Source organism: Benincasa hispida, chromosome 10 (genome assembly GCF_027475165.1).
Source record: "Benincasa hispida cultivar pf3 chromosome 10, pf3_genome.v1.1, whole genome shotgun sequence".
In the NCBI taxonomy this organism is placed as follows: Eukaryota; Viridiplantae; Streptophyta; class Magnoliopsida; order Cucurbitales; family Cucurbitaceae; genus Benincasa; species Benincasa hispida.
The window spans coordinates 31,290,758-31,308,406 of record NC_143487.1 but is presented as its reverse complement, the minus strand read 5'-3'; the positions used below and the strand labels follow the sequence as shown (position 1 = coordinate 31,308,406).

The 17,649-nt window shown below is 31.7% G+C and overlaps 3 protein-coding genes and 1 long non-coding RNA gene across 4 annotated transcripts; all 4 read left to right on the top strand.

Moving 5' to 3' along the window:
- Positions 1-906: 906 nt before the first annotated feature.
- On the top strand, positions 907-3,660 carry LOC120089371 (RPM1-interacting protein 4 (RIN4) family protein). The gene is made up of 3 exons (XM_039046815.2): positions 907-1,241; positions 2,696-2,884; positions 3,261-3,660. Exons 1-3 carry the CDS (start codon positions 1,236-1,238, stop codon positions 3,297-3,299), a joined length of 234 nt encoding a protein of 77 aa, XP_038902743.1. The 5' UTR covers positions 907-1,235; the 3' UTR covers positions 3,300-3,660.
- Positions 1,891-2,227, top strand: LOC150033263 (uncharacterized). Its single transcript, XR_016523950.1, has 2 exons — positions 1,891-2,027; positions 2,144-2,227. It is a non-coding gene; the product is annotated as an uncharacterized LOC150033263 (long non-coding RNA).
- A 1,833-nt stretch (positions 3,661-5,493) lies between the features above and the next one.
- Positions 5,494-8,447, top strand: LOC120088343 (uncharacterized). The gene is made up of 6 exons (XM_039045566.2): positions 5,494-6,144; positions 6,235-6,380; positions 6,882-7,050; positions 7,551-7,649; positions 7,917-7,999; positions 8,100-8,447. The coding sequence occupies exons 1-6, from the start codon at positions 5,707-5,709 to the stop codon at positions 8,230-8,232; spliced, it is 1,068 nt and encodes a 355-aa protein (XP_038901494.1). The 5' UTR covers positions 5,494-5,706; the 3' UTR covers positions 8,233-8,447.
- Positions 8,448-11,970: 3,523 nt separating this feature from the next.
- LOC120088342 (ARM repeat superfamily protein) lies at positions 11,971-14,361 on the top strand. Its single transcript, XM_039045565.2, has 2 exons — positions 11,971-12,379; positions 13,260-14,361. Exons 1-2 carry the CDS (start codon positions 12,063-12,065, stop codon positions 14,032-14,034), a joined length of 1,092 nt encoding a protein of 363 aa, XP_038901493.1. The 5' UTR covers positions 11,971-12,062; the 3' UTR covers positions 14,035-14,361.
- Positions 14,362-17,649: the final 3,288 nt, after the last annotated feature.

Here is a 17,649-nt window from a genome sequence, read left to right as displayed (position 1 = left end):
TCCTCAACCAAGTTCTCTACCTACTAAGCCATCATTTTTGGGCCTTCTGCATCCAATTACTATTGTCTTTGGGCCTGAAGTGAAGAAGACAACCCAACAATTACAACTACACCAATATTCATTACGAATGGATAACCATGGCCTTAGTGCAATTCATAATAGTTAGAGTTTAATTTTATGCTTTACAAAAATTAGAGTGGCTTTTGCTTCCTACTCTATGGTATTTACAACTTTACTCGTCAAGTTGTCTATTTGTCAACATCCTTTAATTATTTTATGCTAAACCCACCTACCTTTATCAATAGACATGTCACATCAATATTTCATTAACAATATTGACTACAAACAATCAATTCAAACACAATTTAGTAGATAAAACAATAATTACTATTTAAAAAACTAACAACTTTAAATTCTAAATGAGAATATGGGAGTATCATTTCATGGTTAAGATTTTGTTCTATGTCTTTGGAATAGAACGGTGAATGCACTTGCCCATAAAAGATGTACCAAATTATCTTTTGTTGTTGATCTTATAATTTTTTTTCTTGACTTGTGACCAACTGTGTTGAATATCAGCCGTTTTGTAGCCAATTTGGCATAAGATTCTACCAATTTATATAGTTGCACTTGTCGTTTTATTTGAATAAAAAGTTAACACTTTAATCCCACTTCTACATTTATTAAACTCAAGAAAGGAAACAAGAAATATTAGCTACAAAACACAAAAAAAAGATTTACAAAAACAAAACCAACCTTTTTTAAGAAAAGAAAACAAACAAAATTATTCAACATATTAAAGATTCATAATTGAATCAATATTTAAAATCAAATTTCATTAGAAAACTTATAAATGTATTTTTTTAACAAAAATTTAAAACCCAATTCTAAGAGAAATTGATAATTAAGACCCGAATAAAAAGGAAATATTCGACGGAGAGAAGTTTAAATTTTATACTTAAAAAGTACTTCTCTTTCAACGTCTGGGAGTTGGCGCTTGGGCTATGCACAGCTGGAAGTAGCAGACACCGTTAAACATCCTTCGAAGCTGCATAGACGTAGGGCCCCACTCTCCACTTCTATAACATCCCATTAGCCAATTCCCTCTTCACTTGGTCCCATTCCCACACCCTCTTCTTCTTCTTCCTTCTCTCTCAAATTCTCAATCAATCATACAACCGGCTTTACCTTCATCAACAACATCATCTTCTTCTTCTTCTTCTCAAACCTCACTCATGGCGGTAAGGAAGAAAAAAAAAAAAAGAAAAAAAATCCTCTCACACCCTTCATTTCTTTCATCGCTAATCCTTCTTAACTTCCCCTAGATTTTGATTTCAGGACTTGTTTGTTTCTGGGTTTCACTTCTTTTTTTTTTTTTTTTATTTATTTATTTATATCCTTATTCATGTCTTATTCGTCTTCCTGTCAAATGAGTCTTGAAAAAATTGAGGGTTTTACGTTGGTTGTTGTTTCTCTTTGGCTTTTTGCTTGTTTTTCAAAGGAGGAAATGAATCCGGTTGTGTTATGTTTCTGTATTTGGTATTATGGTTGATTGCTTTTGCCCTTTGTGTCGATACCTCCCGCTTTCTTTGTTGTTGAATGAGTTGCTTACTAGCTTCTGCTTAGTTTTGTTAGTTTGCTAATTTTGCTGAGGGATTGGTGGGGTTTCTTCCTATTTGTTTGGTTTTGAAGTTTCTTCCATTGAGGAAATTTGGGCTTTTCACTTAATCAGCTTTTCTTAAACGTTTTCAAGTATGCTGAAGAAAACGTTGGAGCGTTTTTTGGGATTCTATGACAAATATGTGTAAATTATATCTAACTTGAGAGCTTCATCCAAACAAACAGACAAACAAGGTAGCCCAACAAATATCTTATGGTTTGGTGTTAACTGTTAACGATGAGTTCTGGAAGTTTTTTTTTTTTTTTTTTTTTTGTTTGTTTCTTATGGTCTGCCAAATGTCTTACAACTAGTTGGTTAGTCTCAGTTAAAGACTTAAGAATGACCAAGAAGCTTGATGAAATCTCACGTATGATTCTATGGAGTGCCTTGGATTTAAGTTTTTTAGATTTCGCTTGAATGTTGAATCTGACTTCGCTTACTGAAGGGGGTTTTCATTTCCTCCTCTGTTTTTACCATTCTCAGTATACTTTTTCAGAGATGTTTCTGATATTCGATTGGGAAGTTCTTGATCGTTTCAACTTCGGATTAGCTCTTCATATCATGAGGTTGGGTATCTATAAAGGGTTAGTTAATTTAGGGAATGCACTTTTGTTATTAACCTTGAAGGACAGTTGAAGAATTTTCTGTATGTCTGTTTTTGTTTTGGATCAGAGTGGATTCATTGAATTTTAACTATGGTCTTACAAGGGTTTCTTATGTTCTCTCTTTTTCTCTCCCTTGCGGAGTTTGTATTTTTTGAGCATAGGTTAAAAAATAAACTATGGTCTTACATGGGTAAGATTATAGAGATTTGATCCAAGAAGAAGGGAGAAGAGATCAGAGAATTATATTTCTGCATACTTGAAGAATCTCCACCTTCGTATCTTTGTTACTTATTTTACTGTTATTGCTCAGATTTTTGCTTCCCTTGTGCCTCAATCTTTAAGCACCTAACTTAATGAGCTACAACTGAGTGTACATTTATACTATATTGCTATGAAATGATTGCCATCCTTGAGATTATTGATTCTGCAGGAAAAAGGCAGTAGCAGTCCGTTACCAAAGTTCGGCGAATGGGATGTCAACGACCCAGCATCCGCCGAGGGATTCACAGTAATCTTTAATAAAGCCAGGAATGAGAAAAAGACTGGTGGCATGCCTGACTCTCCAGCAAAGGATGACCCCACATACAAGAATGGTTCTGTTCTTGGAAAGTCTCAACCTGTAAGTTCTTTCCAGCCAAATACTTCGAATGTCTTCGATTAGTTATATGTCTACTCGGAATCGGAAGCTTTGCTTGTTAGACTATTTGCAAATGTGTCTTTTTAGATACCTCCTCCTGAGCTTCTAAGTCCACACTCGACATATTCTTGCAGTCATTGAGTGGAGCCACATTGTGAGATCAATTTAAATGATCAAATTCTCTTTGTTTGGTGCCTACACCTTTTGCATTTTCCCTGTTTTTTCTTTTTTCGTGAATTACTGATAGAGGCATTGTTGTAAATATGCCATGTTGTTTAAACCAATTCAATTCCATTCATATGTTACAAGTAGTAGAACACTGCTATTTTCTCATGATTTTGAAAGTTGGGATTTGCAGAAAAAATGGTTTTGCTGCTTGCAAGCTGCGGAATCGTGAAGCTTTTTGGCTTGATAAACGGGGTTCAGCAGAAATGTAAAATCTGCAAATTCTCAACAACACGACTGAAGCTGTATTTAGAACCTGTGATGGATAATGAGTGCTGGACTCCATTTGTTAGAACTTTTGTCAATAATTTGGGGGTTTGGTTGGGGATGAAGATGATTAATCTATCTTTGTCTTGTTATGTTGTTCCTTCTGCATAAATGGCAATTGTTGGAGATTGTTGTTTATCATCATCCCCTCCTCCCCCTTCCCTCTAGTTGTGAAATGATGTTGTTTGTTGATACTTTCTTGGCTGAATGATTTCAAATGTCTCTTTCTATGTAATCTCAAATTTTATGCAAAGGGTTGTTTCATATCCTTCATTCTCCATGGAAGATGGCTTCCAAACCCACTTCCCTTTTAGAAAGAAAGGTCCCTTTGTTGGGAGTGTGAACAAAATCCTACGTTGTTTAGGAAAAGAAATCCTATATTGACAATTATCTCCATTGGTATGAGGTCTTTTGGGTGATATCAAAAGCAAAACCAAACAAAGGCATAAGGGTATTTATCTAAAGTGGACAATATAACTTGATGTGCCTCGAGGTAGAAGAGCATGTTGTTCGGGATGAACTACCGTGATTGGAATAGCAACTAGAAATTGTAATTTTTTTTAATGGTTGTGAATTCTAATGCGTTTTGGTTATCAAAAACTCGACGATGTTGAGTTTAGTTTTTTGTATCTTAGTTCTTCGACTTCTAATGAATGTTAGTTTGGTTTTTCATAACATTTTTTTTAAACAAAAAGAAATTTAAAAACTATGTGGGTTCATCAGCATTTTAATTTATTTTATAACTTACACCTTAGAGTGAAAAATGTAAATCTAACAAACCAATTGTCATCAAAACAAAATTCTTGAAATAAAATCTCACTGTTTCCTTTTCATGATAAGGATATGATGTAAGAAAAAGATCATGTCAAAATATCTTCTGATTCTGACACAACTGTTTTTTACTTATTATTCTTATTCTATTATTATTCTTATTCTAAAAATATTAGTGAAAAGAAATTCAATTTTCTTCATAAACTTGTTGAGTTGTGTCAAAATCTTCATGTTTCAATTTCATCACTATATTTTAACAAATGTTGCATTCTTTATCCCTATTTTAGTTAACACTAATTCACCCATTAATTTTGACCAAAAAAAGAAAAAAAACAAAACAAAAACAAAGGAAATATTTCTATAAACTTACTGATTTCAATAAAATAATCAACTTTGGCAAAAAAATTAACCTTAATTATTGTATAGATTAGTGATCGAATAACTTTCTGTAAAACTCACAAATTTTTAAAGATAATTTAGTTTAGGGTTGTTTTTCTTTCCATATCAGTATTATACCATACATCCTTTTTTATACTTCATTGAATGTATTTTGAAATATTTTTTAAACAATAATTTCGAATGTAAACTTCTCAGATGGTAAAATCGAAACACTATTTAAACTTAAGATGAAATTTGATGAAATTAAAAGTTAAGCATAGAAATTGACACAATATGTTAACTTTAGAGGTCAAATTTGATTTTTTTTTCCCCAAAGTCTTATTAAAAACAATTATTTTTTTATTATTGTAAGTATTTAAAAAAATTGATTCAAACATTTTACTACTATTTTTGAAGATGATATCCAAATTTGTTAGAACTCAAAAACTACGAAATAAAATATTTGCGCAAAGAAAAATGAGAGAAAGTTACAATATGTACTAAGTAGAAAAAATATTTCATACCACCTTATTTTACATTCATTATGATAATGATATTTAAAAATAAAGGTAATGAATAGATGCAGCTAATTTCATAATTCTATTTTATCTTCATAAGTGTAGACTATCTCAAAGTTTTTCCTAAAAATAATATAGGAACTACCAAATAAATTAACATTTCAAATTGATGACATGTGAAATTAAAGTTTTAAAAGTAATAAAATTTACGCGTGTAAATAAGGGAAATTATTTCAAAGGGTAAAATTATTGAAAATGTTTAGAAGATATAGCAAAATTTTAGAACCATTAATGATAGACACTAATAGACACTGTCTATTAATATCACTTATAGGTATCGTCGATTTGCGTCTGGATAATTCTAAAATTTACTATATTTTATAAATATTTTAATTTATTTTTATATATTTAAAATCAGCCTGTAAATAAACTGAAACTTGTAAAAGAGTAAAAGAAATGACACATGTAAATAGACAAGCTCGCTCTGGGGCTACGATGAATCGATGTGGCTCGACACTTGTTATTCCATAATCAAGTTGTTTCAGTCTGCCATGAATCGGTGACGGAAAAAGCTTTGGATTTCTCTTGTTTCTTCAGCAGCTCCGTCACCGTTCGGAAACCCGCAAAACTTATCAACAATTCCTAATGAAAATTCCAAATTCCAACATGATAACCAATCTCAATCTTATCTCCTGCAACTTCTTCTCACCATCTCTTCCTCTAAGAATCTCCAACCTTACAATTACCCACCAAAACCAAACCCAAACCCAAACCCGAAAACACCAGAAATTGCGCTCCCCAACCATCATCCGCTTCAACTCTCCCCCAAATTTCAACATCCGTGGAATTTCAAGCTCCACTAAAATGGGTCTGCTCCAAAAATGGCGTAGTGCATCAGGAAGTCAGACTACGGGAGACCCAGTTGCGGAAAAGACGAGCCCAGTAGAAAGTGAGCGCGGCGGTGGCGGCACCGGAAATGGAAATGGTGGGGAGGGAAGAGACTGGACGACTTCGATTTTACTGTTTGTTTTGTGGGCTGGTCTTATGTTTTATGTTTTCAATCTCGCTCCAAATCAGACTCCGGTATTTTCTTGATTTTCTTCTTTTGTTCTGTTTTTGCCATTATATGGTTCATCAAATGCTTATTCTATATGTTTCCCTGAAAACGTGCAGTCAACGGACTTGTATTTCTTGAAGAAGCTTTTGAACTTGAAAAGTGACGATGGTTTCAAAATGAATGAAGTTCTTGTCTCTCTTTGGTATATTATGGGCTTGTGGCCTCTTGTCTACTCCATGCTATTACTTCCTTCTGGTAGAAGGTGCCTTCATCTTCTTCATTTAATCACCATATTTCTTTAAAGGGTGTCTGTGGCTGTAAACAATTTGGAATTCATTCATCCTGCTGAATTATCCTCATTTTCAGTTACTATTTATAATGGCATATAAATCTTCCTATAGCAATACGTTCTGTCCACCTCTTTTGGTACAATAGTTAGAAAATTTGAAGATTGTCATTTAGTTTTAATCATTAACTCATGGAATGTATATATATCCTAGCCTCTAAGGATTGAGAAAATTGATCTAATGAGTTGATTGAATGCCAGAGCCTTTTATTACCACGTCCAGCTTTTGGATTTGGCGATAGGCATCATAGATTGGAGTGGAGCAGCCTATATCATAGATTAGCAAATCTCATATGTTATTAGCAAATCAATGCAGTGTGTCGTCTGCTTTTAATCTGATGATTAGAAGCAGCTAGAGAGAATTTAGACTTCCAGTTCAATTCAAATTACATAGTGACATAATTCTTTTATCTGCAGTTCAAATAGCAATGTTCCTGTCTGGCCTTTCATAGGACTGTCATTCTTTCTGGGTGCTTATGGTCTTCTTCCATATTTTGTACTTTGGAAGCCACCACCACCTCCTGTCGAAGAAGATGAGCTCAAGAGATGGCCATTGAATTTTCTCGAGTCGAAATTTACTGCTGGGGTATGGAAAATCCCCTTACCATGAATGTATCTGGAATCTGGATACTGTAGTAAATGCATCAGTTACATATAATGGAACCACAGAATATAATGCATCATAAATCATTCTCTTGCAATTCCTATGTATGGTAGAGCAAATAGTGAAAATTCTCTTGGTTTAAAACTTTTACAGCAAGATCAGGCTGAAGATTGTGATGGGATTCTCTCTATCTTTACCATTGGCATAGCCGAATATCATTTTTGTAACCATTTCATAATGAACTAGTTTTGAATATGGCTCAGAAACCTCGTACCAAGTAGAAACCACATTGTCATCTATTGGAACTCTCAGATTTTTTTTTTCCCTAACATAAACACAATTTTCTGACTTGGATTGGATTGGATTGTGAAGTAGTCAAGCATCCACTATTATGGATTGGATTCTGAAATCACTTCTTCAGTTGTTTCTCTTTTTTCCCCTACCGTTTGATTGAGAATGAAATCTTACCATGGTGGAATCAGATAACATTTGCTGCAGGACTAGGTATAATATTTTATGCTGGATTAGCTGGTGAGAGTGTGTGGAAGGAATTTTTCCAGTACTTCAGAGAGAGCAGATTTGTAAGTCTAGCAATTTCATTTTCACATACTGTCATGGTTATTTGCATAATGTATTCATGCATGTGGTGGGGCATCACTATCTTATCCAACCTATCGAATATGTCATTAAAATTCTTGAATTGTAGACTAGTTGAAGAACAGTTTTTTGCTGCTGCTCCTGGAATCTGATTGATGATCAATAATTTTGGTGTTTAGATATTTATATCAAATTTCTATCTTTGAAAGGTTGTATAGCCTTACCTCGATCTCAAAATGTTATTGATGCAGATCCATGCCATGAGCATCGATTTCATGTTGTTATCTTCATTTGCTCCGTTTTGGGTTTACAATGACATGTCTGCTCGAAAATGGTTCGATTACCATCTCATGTTAATTACTCTTTCTTTTTCAATTCTATTTAGCCTTTTGGACATTAATATGTTGCATCACATTGCAACGAATCCATTCCAGGTATGACCAAGGTTCTTGGCTTCTTCCACTTTCGCTGGTGCCATTCTTGGGTCCTGCCTTGTATCTCGTCCTACGACCGTTGCCAAAGACGACTCCCGTTCCACTCAACCCTGCTGCATCTGAACCCCAATAATCTTGGAAAAGTGATTTGGCAAAATGGGAACTTGGCTGTAATGGTGGAGAAAAAGGCTTTCAGGTACATAGGGAAGTTTTATACCCCACGCATAGTAGATAAGGAAAAAGGAACGTCAAATGATTTGTGAGTGTTGCTAGGTTATGTTAATATATGTTTATTTGATCAAAGAATGGTTCAATATGTTATGCTTCCAACAGGGTTGATTTCGGTCATTCCACACATGGGTTCTCTTTTTCGTTTTACCAACAGCCCTATTGAAGAACCTTACTAACTAATTCACTTAGGCTTGAATGGTTCAATAGGTATTCAGTTCAATAAAAAGAAATTGGAATCTAATCGAGAATGGTGAATCCAAGAGACAACATGTTGAGGATTTCACATTGGGAAAATCAAGGGATTTCACACTCTTTATAAGATAGATGAGTTGTTACTCTTCTAATTGCTAATTGGTTTTGAGATGGAACTTCATGCTATCTAATATAAATTTTCTTACCGTTTTATGTTTTCAGATTGATTTGATTTTAGAGAATGTGCATTTGGTAAGTAATTTGGATTCTATTATTGAGAACAATGCAAATTTTGAAACCGACTCCTTTATAGAATGATTTAGTATCTCATGTTTGTAAACTTTTTAATTTAGAACACACATTATATAATTTATAAATAAATATAGGGTAATTATTTTAAATGACAAAAAGTTGAAAATATTTTCAAATATAGCAAAAGATAGGAATGGATAAACATCTATTAGCTATTACTGATACTCTATTGATAGATAGTGATATTTTGTTATATTTGTAAATAATTTTTTTTTATATTTAAAAATTAAATTATATGATAATGTATAAAATAAATTATATGAAATAAAATACATAAAATAATGATTAGGTTAAAATATCATTGAGTTCTACTATTTTCAAATTTCCAATTTTAGTTTCTATGTTTAGATCTTAAATTTAGTCTTTGCTTATTTTCTTTTTCTTTTTTGTTATTTAATAATTTTACTTTAAAATTTGATAACGTACTCCTATTATATTTTCTTGGATTTATTATTTATTCCATTTCAATTAAAAAAAAAAAAATCAGTACTTTATTCTTTGTTTTAGAAATGCTAGAAATATCATCCATTGTCCTTTTACGATCGTTATTGGGCTTTTCATTAAATGCATTCTGTAGAAGCTCTTAGTGTAAGTTAATAGCATTATGAATCTAGATGTAGGTTCAACGTTGATAGATGAAACCAAAAGGATAAAAAAATCGAAGGATAGAAGGCATTGTAGTAAATATATGAAGATCAATAATACTCATAAAAATTGCTCAATTCGAACATAATTGAGTATAGGAGGATATGAATTGTCATTCTAAAAGTCTTGTTCGATCTTTCAGACTTCGTTTAATAATCATTTAGATCTCGTTTGATTACTATTTCGTTTTTTTTTAAAAAAAAAAAATAAGCGTATTTCATTTATATTTCTTACTTGCATTTTTCTTAAGTACAATGGTTAAATTCTTAGTTAAATTTTAAAAATTAAAAGTAACTTTTTGGGAGTTAGTTTTTTTTTAGTTCTTTGTTTTTTTAAACCATTGGTGAAAATAGATAACAAATGAAGAAATTTCAAGATGAAAATAGTATATTTTCAAAAATAAAAAATAAAATAGTTATCAAATGGGGTTAATTTTTAGTTTTTTTTTTTTTTTTTTAAAAAATTTAGTTTATATATACTACTTCTATCTCATCTTTCTTTATTATTTGTTTTTTACTAATGGTTTAAGAACCAAGTAAAAAATTGAAAACTAAAAAAAAATATATATATATTTTTTTTTGGAATTTGGCTAAGAATTCAATTTTATTATACTTAAAATATATGTAAATCATTGGAAAAAAAAAATGATAAGTAAATAGGTTCAATTTTAAAAAACGAAAGGGTTATCAAACGAGGTTTTTTATTTTTATTTTTTTAATTATTGGAAAAGAAAAACTTGCAACAATTGTACTGTCTGTGCAATTAGTTTATAAGTCAATGAATATGCATATTTTGGATTACAAAAAATGAAAGTTGATTTAATTCAAGTATGATTTCATTAGTTAAAAGTGTTTAGGTGTATAGTAGCATAGTTTAAATGGTATTCATATTTCTCGTATTATACAAATTATATATATAAAAAAAAATAATTAATCTTAATATTTGCTATATGTTTTCAATTAATCTAAATCTTCTTTCAAAATGTTACATCACACAGATTTGTTTCTCAAGTTTAACTATCCAGATGGAAATTAAATCATCAAAATTTAAAATGACTTATCTACATAACATTGTATTCAAAACTGTAGGATGAATGTCTTTTTAGTTCAAGTGGATGAGATTTGAATCTTTTTAACTTTTTAATCAATCATTAAGTCTTGAAAACTAAACTTAAAACTTTTTTTTAATACATCACAGAGATAGGATATCAATTCTCTAATGAATTAGGCTCATTTTGAAATTTTTTAGAGTTAGTGGTTGACCATTAGGATTTTGTTTTATGTTTTCAAATTCATAAATTTAGAAAATACGAGTTTGGTCGAAATCCAAATTTTGTTTTTGAAAACAGTTTTTGGATTACGTGATCCAAATAGTGTAACTTTTGAAAACAACATTTCTATACTTTTACTGCATCATGATTTTGAATTTTAATTTTAAAGTGGAGATAAATTAAATAATATTTAGTGACTAGGTTTATGATTTATAAACATAGTATCAAACACATTTTAAATAACTGTTTAAATTATTAAAATCAAATTTCTAAATCTATCACAAAACACACGTCTGAAAATATGAAATACATCTTAGTTTATTTCATCGAATCCATTCTTTTTAAAATTGATTGCCTACAAAAAAAACACACTTATTTATTTATTTATTTATTTTGGAAAAAACTAACTTTTTGGTCTCTAGATTTTGAGTCTAGTTTCTATTTAGTCTTAGGTTTCAAAATGTTATAACTTTACTATTGACATTTGATTTTTGCTTCAATTTGGTCCTTATGTTTCAAGATTTACATTTTTTTATATTGATTATTCACTAAATACTTATTTTCCGTCCTTGGTGTTAATTTATGTTAATAATTAAAAATCATTAAAAAAAAGTCATAATTAATTAAGTTTCATTATTTTTTATCACTTAAAATTTAAATTTAAAATTTCACTCATAAGTATTTTAATTAATTAATAGAAATTGATATTGATGATTGAAAGTGAACATTTAATGAAAATATTGAGATTAGAAAATGTAAACTCTTGAAACTATCAAATTGGAAGAAAACTCAAATTCAAGTGTAACTAAATTGAAACAAAACTAAAAACTTAAAAGGTGGAATATTTAAAAACTTAGAAGGCGAAATATTTAAAAATTTAGGAACCAAATAGAAACGGGATCAAAATCTAAAAACACATTTTCCTTTTTTTTTTTTCTTTTTTTAAGAAAAGTTTATTAAACCAACTATCCACCAACCATAATCTTCCATTGAGGAAAACAAAAATACCAACAGGATTCATAGAGTTGAGGATTAGAAGAAGAAGATAGAGCACGAAAACAACTCAAACCAGCGCAAGGAGTGACAAAATTTACGTGAATAAAATACAATTAACATAATAAGAAATAACATCCGCACGATTCACAACAATATTTTTGTTTTAGAAAGATGAGATGACAGCACAAATAAAAATAAAATAAAACAGAAATTGGTAATTGGTTTGGAAGGAAAAGAATGTTATTATAAATTATAAAAAAAAAAAAAAAAAATATAATAAGGGAGAGAGTTCGAGAGAGGGAGGCGTGGGAAGAGGGATGAAGCAAGAAGAGGGAAGAGAAGAGCAAGAAGATGGGATTGGAGCATTGGAGACGGATTCAGAGACCTCCAATCACAGGAAGCAACTTCTCATCTTCCACCTTTCTCAGAGGCTCATCCATGGCGACCTCCATTCCCGAATCGAAGCTGCCAAAGATTTGAGGAAGCTCGCTCGGAAGTCTTCCCCCAAGTCCCGCTCTAACCTTGGAGCTTCCAGTCTCATTCAGCCCCTTGTTTGCATGCTTCTCTCCCCCAATCTTGATGCCCGTGAAGCCTCTCTTCTTGCCCTCCTCAATCTCGCTTCCCGCAATGAACGGTTTGTCCATTTCTTCCTACTCATTCATGATTTCCACCTGCCTGCCTGCCTTGTTGTTAATCTCTGTTTTTTCCGTAATGTGGGGTGCCCATGAAGATCATGATATTGAAATTTTGCTGGTGTTAGGAGAATTATCTCAGTTTGGGACTGGGAAATTGCACTCTATTGAAAACCTAGCCAATTTGCGAATTCAAAATCCTTTCACTCGACTCTTCAGTCATGCCCTTTTGCAGAAATCGATTTACTAGTATAAAATCAAGGTCTCACACCACAAACTTGATTTATACTCTGATACTGACGATTTTCAAATAGATGCAGTATGCAGCGAGCTTGGTTTTGATTTTAGATTGCCATTCTTTCTACCTCATTTTTGTATTCTGGATTTAGTAGTCTAATTGGAAAGATCAGTAGACTGTTCGCTTGCTTGTTAAACTTATTTCTAAGTCGATGTAAGTTAGGAACGTGGTTATTTTTGTAGATCATTATCTTGAATATGACTTCTGGCTAGGACGAGCATGTTTCTGTTTGAGTTTAACAATTACTGGGATTGAACTGTTGATCTTTAGAATGGTAGTGGCTATTTTATCCACTAAGCTATACTCGGATTTGTATGAGGATGTGCTTGTTTAGAGTTAAGTTTTTGTTTAGTTCGATTTTAGTAGCTACATTATATTAGATTTAGTGGTGCAGGTTTCGTCCAGTTTTCTATCGTCTACATTTTATAGATTTAACTGTTGCCTGACATGTTATTTGAATATGCAGTTTTATGGATTATAGGTCATAAGCTGATCCTCTTCTTAGTCTCAGTTTAATGACATTTTACAACTGAACCTACAATTCCAATTCTCTCAAATTGTTCCTATTATTTCTTTATTATCAGGAACAAGATTAAAATAGTTGCTGCTGGTGCCATTCCCCCGCTTCTAGAGCTGCTCAAATTCCAAAACCTTAGTTTGAGGGAATTAGCCACTGCAGCAATCCTGACCTTGTCAGCTGCTAAGTCAAATAAACCGGTCATCTTGTCTGCTGGTGCAACATCCCTTTTGGTTCAGATTCTCATTTCTGGAAGTGTTCAAGCTAAAGTTGATGCAGTGACAGCTCTATATTATTTATCTTCCTGCACTGAAAGCGAGAATAGCTCTATGATGCTTGATCCTAGAGCAGTTGCCCCTCTAATTGATCTCCTCAAAGACTGCAAGAAACATTCAAAGTTTGCCGAAAAAACTACGTCTCTTCTTCAGATCATTTCCAACTCTGAAGAAGGGCGAATTGCAATCTCCAATTCGGATGGTGGAATACTAACTTTGGTACAAACAGTTGAAGATGGATCTCTTGTGAGCACCGAGCATGCCGTGGGAGTTTTGCTTTCCATGTGTCAGAGTTGCCGAGCGACATACCGTGAACCCATTTTGAAAGAAGGTGCAATCCCTGGCCTCTTGAGACTCACGGTAGAGGGCACAACTGAAGCTCAAGAGAGAGCTCGCAGGCTTCTGGATTTGCTCAGAGATTCTCCTCAGGAAAAGAGAATGAGCTCCGCAGATCTGGAGAGAATTGTTTACAAAATTGCTGCAGAAGTCGATGGCATAGGCCAAGCAGCTGAAACCGCCAAAAGATTGATGCAGGAAATGGTTCAGAGGAGATTAAACACTGTTTAAACTGCATTTGGAGCGAGCTCGGTTTTGTACATTTTCAATGATGTCTTGACATTCTACTCTCCTTTTCTTCCAGGAGGTAAGTCTTGGGAGATGGGTTGAAATTTCAGTTCTAAATGTTAGGATCTGGTTTGGCCATTCTCTGGTACTTCTGTATTCCAAGGCAAATTAGGAAAGAGAAGCCAAAGAAAAAGAAACAAAAAGAAACTCACTTTGGACTTGGATTTTCACTGAAGTTAACTTCCATTGCTGATGATGTTAAAGACATTATTAGTAGATTGTATATTTTGGATTCTGATCTCTCTGGTACATAAGATTTATCATTTTGTACATGAAGTTCTCTTCAGATCTCATTAGTTTCTAGTAAACATTTTCTTAGGCTGGGGGAAATGTTAAGTTAAATTCGGTTCAGCCTATTCGAAAATCAGCTTCCAAGGTTTGTTCCACATTGCTAGAGGATACAATCTTGAATCTTTAATAATATAGGGCTATAGACCATTCTAAATAAAGCCTAGTGGACCAAGTACTCAACCGTTTGTTGAAAAAAAAGGAAAAAATGCTCTCTAAAATTTAATCTATGCTTATTTATTTATTTACTTAAGTGTGTAACAATTTTGTTTACATACTTTAATATATAACAATTTGGCCTATATGTTTTAAATTTGTAACAATTTAATCATTATTGTGAAAGTATTATAATCGATAGACTAATTAGAATCGACATCTTCGAACTACAAACAATAGGTCGTATTATGATAGCTTTGATGAAGTTTGTAAAGAAGAGATTAAATAATTATAAAATTAAAAGTATAGAGCCAAATAGTTTGAGGATAAAGCGAAAAAAGATACTAACATCGGGATATAATTATGATTTAACAAAATTAGGGAGCATCAACAAACATTTGTATATATGAGCGACCACAAACCTTAGCTCTAATTCTAATTGTACTCAAAGGAAAAAACAAATTAATGAAGTATTGTATGCTATTTTTAAGAACGGGTATACACAAGTTGAATTGAGTTTTTTTTTTTTTTTTTTTTAACCAACTAGAAAATTTGGGTTATCAGGTTGGCTACCCAAAAGATTCAATTAGGCTCTCCAACGGCAAGGTTGTCGGGTTATTTTTTTCTTTATTAATTTAAAATACTTAAATTTACCTATAGCACATGACTAATAATTATTAAAATCTCATAAAATTCAAATGTTAAATACCAAATATTCATGATATTTATTACAAACTTGAAAGGAAAATTATCAGAAATAGCCTTGAAATATTTTTGTCGTTTTGAGAAACTTGTTTAAATAGTCTATCCCAGTGCTTCCAGGCCTACATCAAGACTGAGATTGAGTTAAAAATATGAAAATTTGAATCAATCACTCGTCTAGATTCGTCGATAAAAAGTTGATTTTACGTTTATGCCCTCAATTATTATATTAATTTTATTATTGTTAAATAAATGTTTTAGGAACCCACACTTTGGCTGGCTCAACAAGTTTATGGTCTCAAAATATCCCCACTCTCACATTTTGGGGCTTCCTTCTCTTTCAACACATCTCTTTGCACAAAATCACAAAAACAAGGTATATATCTCACTCTTTTCTTTATTAAAGATGTTTGGGTTTCTAATATGCACGTTGTTGGCCCAAAAAGTGTGATTTGCGTGAGCGTTTAGATAATCTCGGTGCAAAAACACAAATCTCGATTGAGATTAGGCATAGTACATTAAAATTTCTCACAAAAACAAGGTATAATCTCAGTTGAAAATATTTCATCTCTATCAATTATGTATAATACATTAAAATTTTTTGTACTAATCATTATGATCTGATCATAATGTCACAATAGATTTGCCTAAGTGACTAAACTTTAGTCTAATTTTATTCGAACATTTCAAAGAAGATAAGACAAGTTCCATTAGATTAAGATACTTTTATTCATAAATACTCATCAATTATATTAATGATTTATTTATGAAGTCAAACTTACTCTTTCAATCACTATACCACCTCGGTCAAAATGCGTAAGCCCAACAGATTCTTTAGCTAGGTAGCCTTATCTAATAAGGTTTAATGACACTCTTGTATGAAAAGCATGACCTGTGACAGGTAGTAGTAATTTAACTTTAATTCTTAAAGAATTACCCATAACTGTCATTTAAATGCCAAAAAATAAGTAGCTTGTAGGAGAAATAATATCTTTTTGGATTCATTAATCCTTACTCACTCTCAATATAGTATTCAAATGTGTTAACTATTAACATACAGAAAAATGTATTCATTTAAAATTGAACATATTTTCAAACAACTTTTGAAAACATGTCTTATCAGTGAAAATTATTCATACTCTATTAATTACTTAGTAATAAAGTCTAAAGAAATTGAATATCTCTTATGGTGATAAAGGCACCATATTCAGCATAAATAAACATCTTTCTTTAATGGATAATTGCATATATAAAATAATCAACCATTATTTCAAAGAACATATTAACTACGAGACTTTAGGGCATACTTCCCAACAATTTTATGTAACTTGAACATGTATGTGGAGACACACAAGTGGATCATGTTTAAGTAATAACTTAAATAGTCTATAGTATATGGATAAGATTAGGTGCCTTATTCTGGTAACATTATGAATACGACTCACTTTGTAATTGCTATAAGAGTTATAAAGTATTATAAATGATGTGATCCTGATCGTTAATGTGGAGATATGCGAGTGAGGGTATCCTATACAAAGAGTTTATATAAGATCGGACCACGAATTGATTAATCTTTCTTTATAATTCTACTAATTGAAGAGATTAACAATTCATAGGATGACCATAGGTGACTCAACATCAATCTTGAGTGAGTTATGAACTCCTGTCTATGAGGACAGTTCTTTGATCTATATGAGTGAGAGTGACCAATATCGCCGACTCAATATGCTAACCATTTTGGAAATTTATCCAAGTAGAGAGTTGGGAACGTAGCTAAACAAGATGAAATTCACTTATTCCATTAAATGCTGATTCTGAGTCTTGAACAATGAGGCCTCACCATCTCACTGGCAAGAGAGAGATTTAATTTATAGTTGGATTATAAACTAATTATTCATTAGACAGAGTGATAGTACTTAAGGAGTTAGATATAATTACAAGGGTAAAACAGTACTAATTTGACCCAGTTGTAGTTACAAGTGATTCATGAAGGGTTGACTTATTGTTGATTGGTTATATCCGTGGACACATAAATATATTTACAGTGTGAAGAGTACAACTTTGAGTTTTTGGTGGAGTAACTTGCAGTTAATGAATCTTGATTAATTTAATTTAAGAGTTTAATTAATTAATCTCGTATCATTAGAGCTTCTAATATGTAGGTCCATCAGGCCCATTGCCAGTTTACTAAGGATGAAACAAGAATAATTTAATTTTAGATTATTTTGAATTCTTCAAATTAAATTAGGAAATTAATTATGTGAGATACAATTAATATAGAGAAATTCTTATAAATATAAACATTCAAAAAATATTTATATTTTATAGCAAAAAGTTTCAAAAGTGTTTTGTACTTTTGAAACTTTTTACTATAAAATGTAAATATTTTTAAATATTTTTTATATTTAAAAA

Coding starts and splice junctions, on each gene's coding strand:
- LOC120088343 (XM_039045566.2), top strand. CDS start 5,707: ATGAAAATTCCAAATTCCAACATGATAACCAATCTCAATCTTATCTCC. Junction 7,051..7,550: donor AGTCGAAATTTACTGCTGGG/GTATGGAAAATC, acceptor TGGTGGAATCAG/ATAACATTTGCTGCAGGACT. Junction 8,000..8,099: donor GACATGTCTGCTCGAAAATG/GTTCGATTACCA, acceptor AATCCATTCCAG/GTATGACCAAGGTTCTTGGC.
- LOC120088342 (XM_039045565.2), top strand. CDS start 12,063: ATGAAGCAAGAAGAGGGAAGAGAAGAGCAAGAAGATGGGATTGGAGCA. Junction 12,380..13,259: donor CTCGCTTCCCGCAATGAACG/GTTTGTCCATTT, acceptor CTTTATTATCAG/GAACAAGATTAAAATAGTTG.
- LOC120089371 (XM_039046815.2), top strand. Junction 2,885..3,260: donor TTCTTGGAAAGTCTCAACCT/GTAAGTTCTTTC, acceptor TGGGATTTGCAG/AAAAAATGGTTTTGCTGCTT.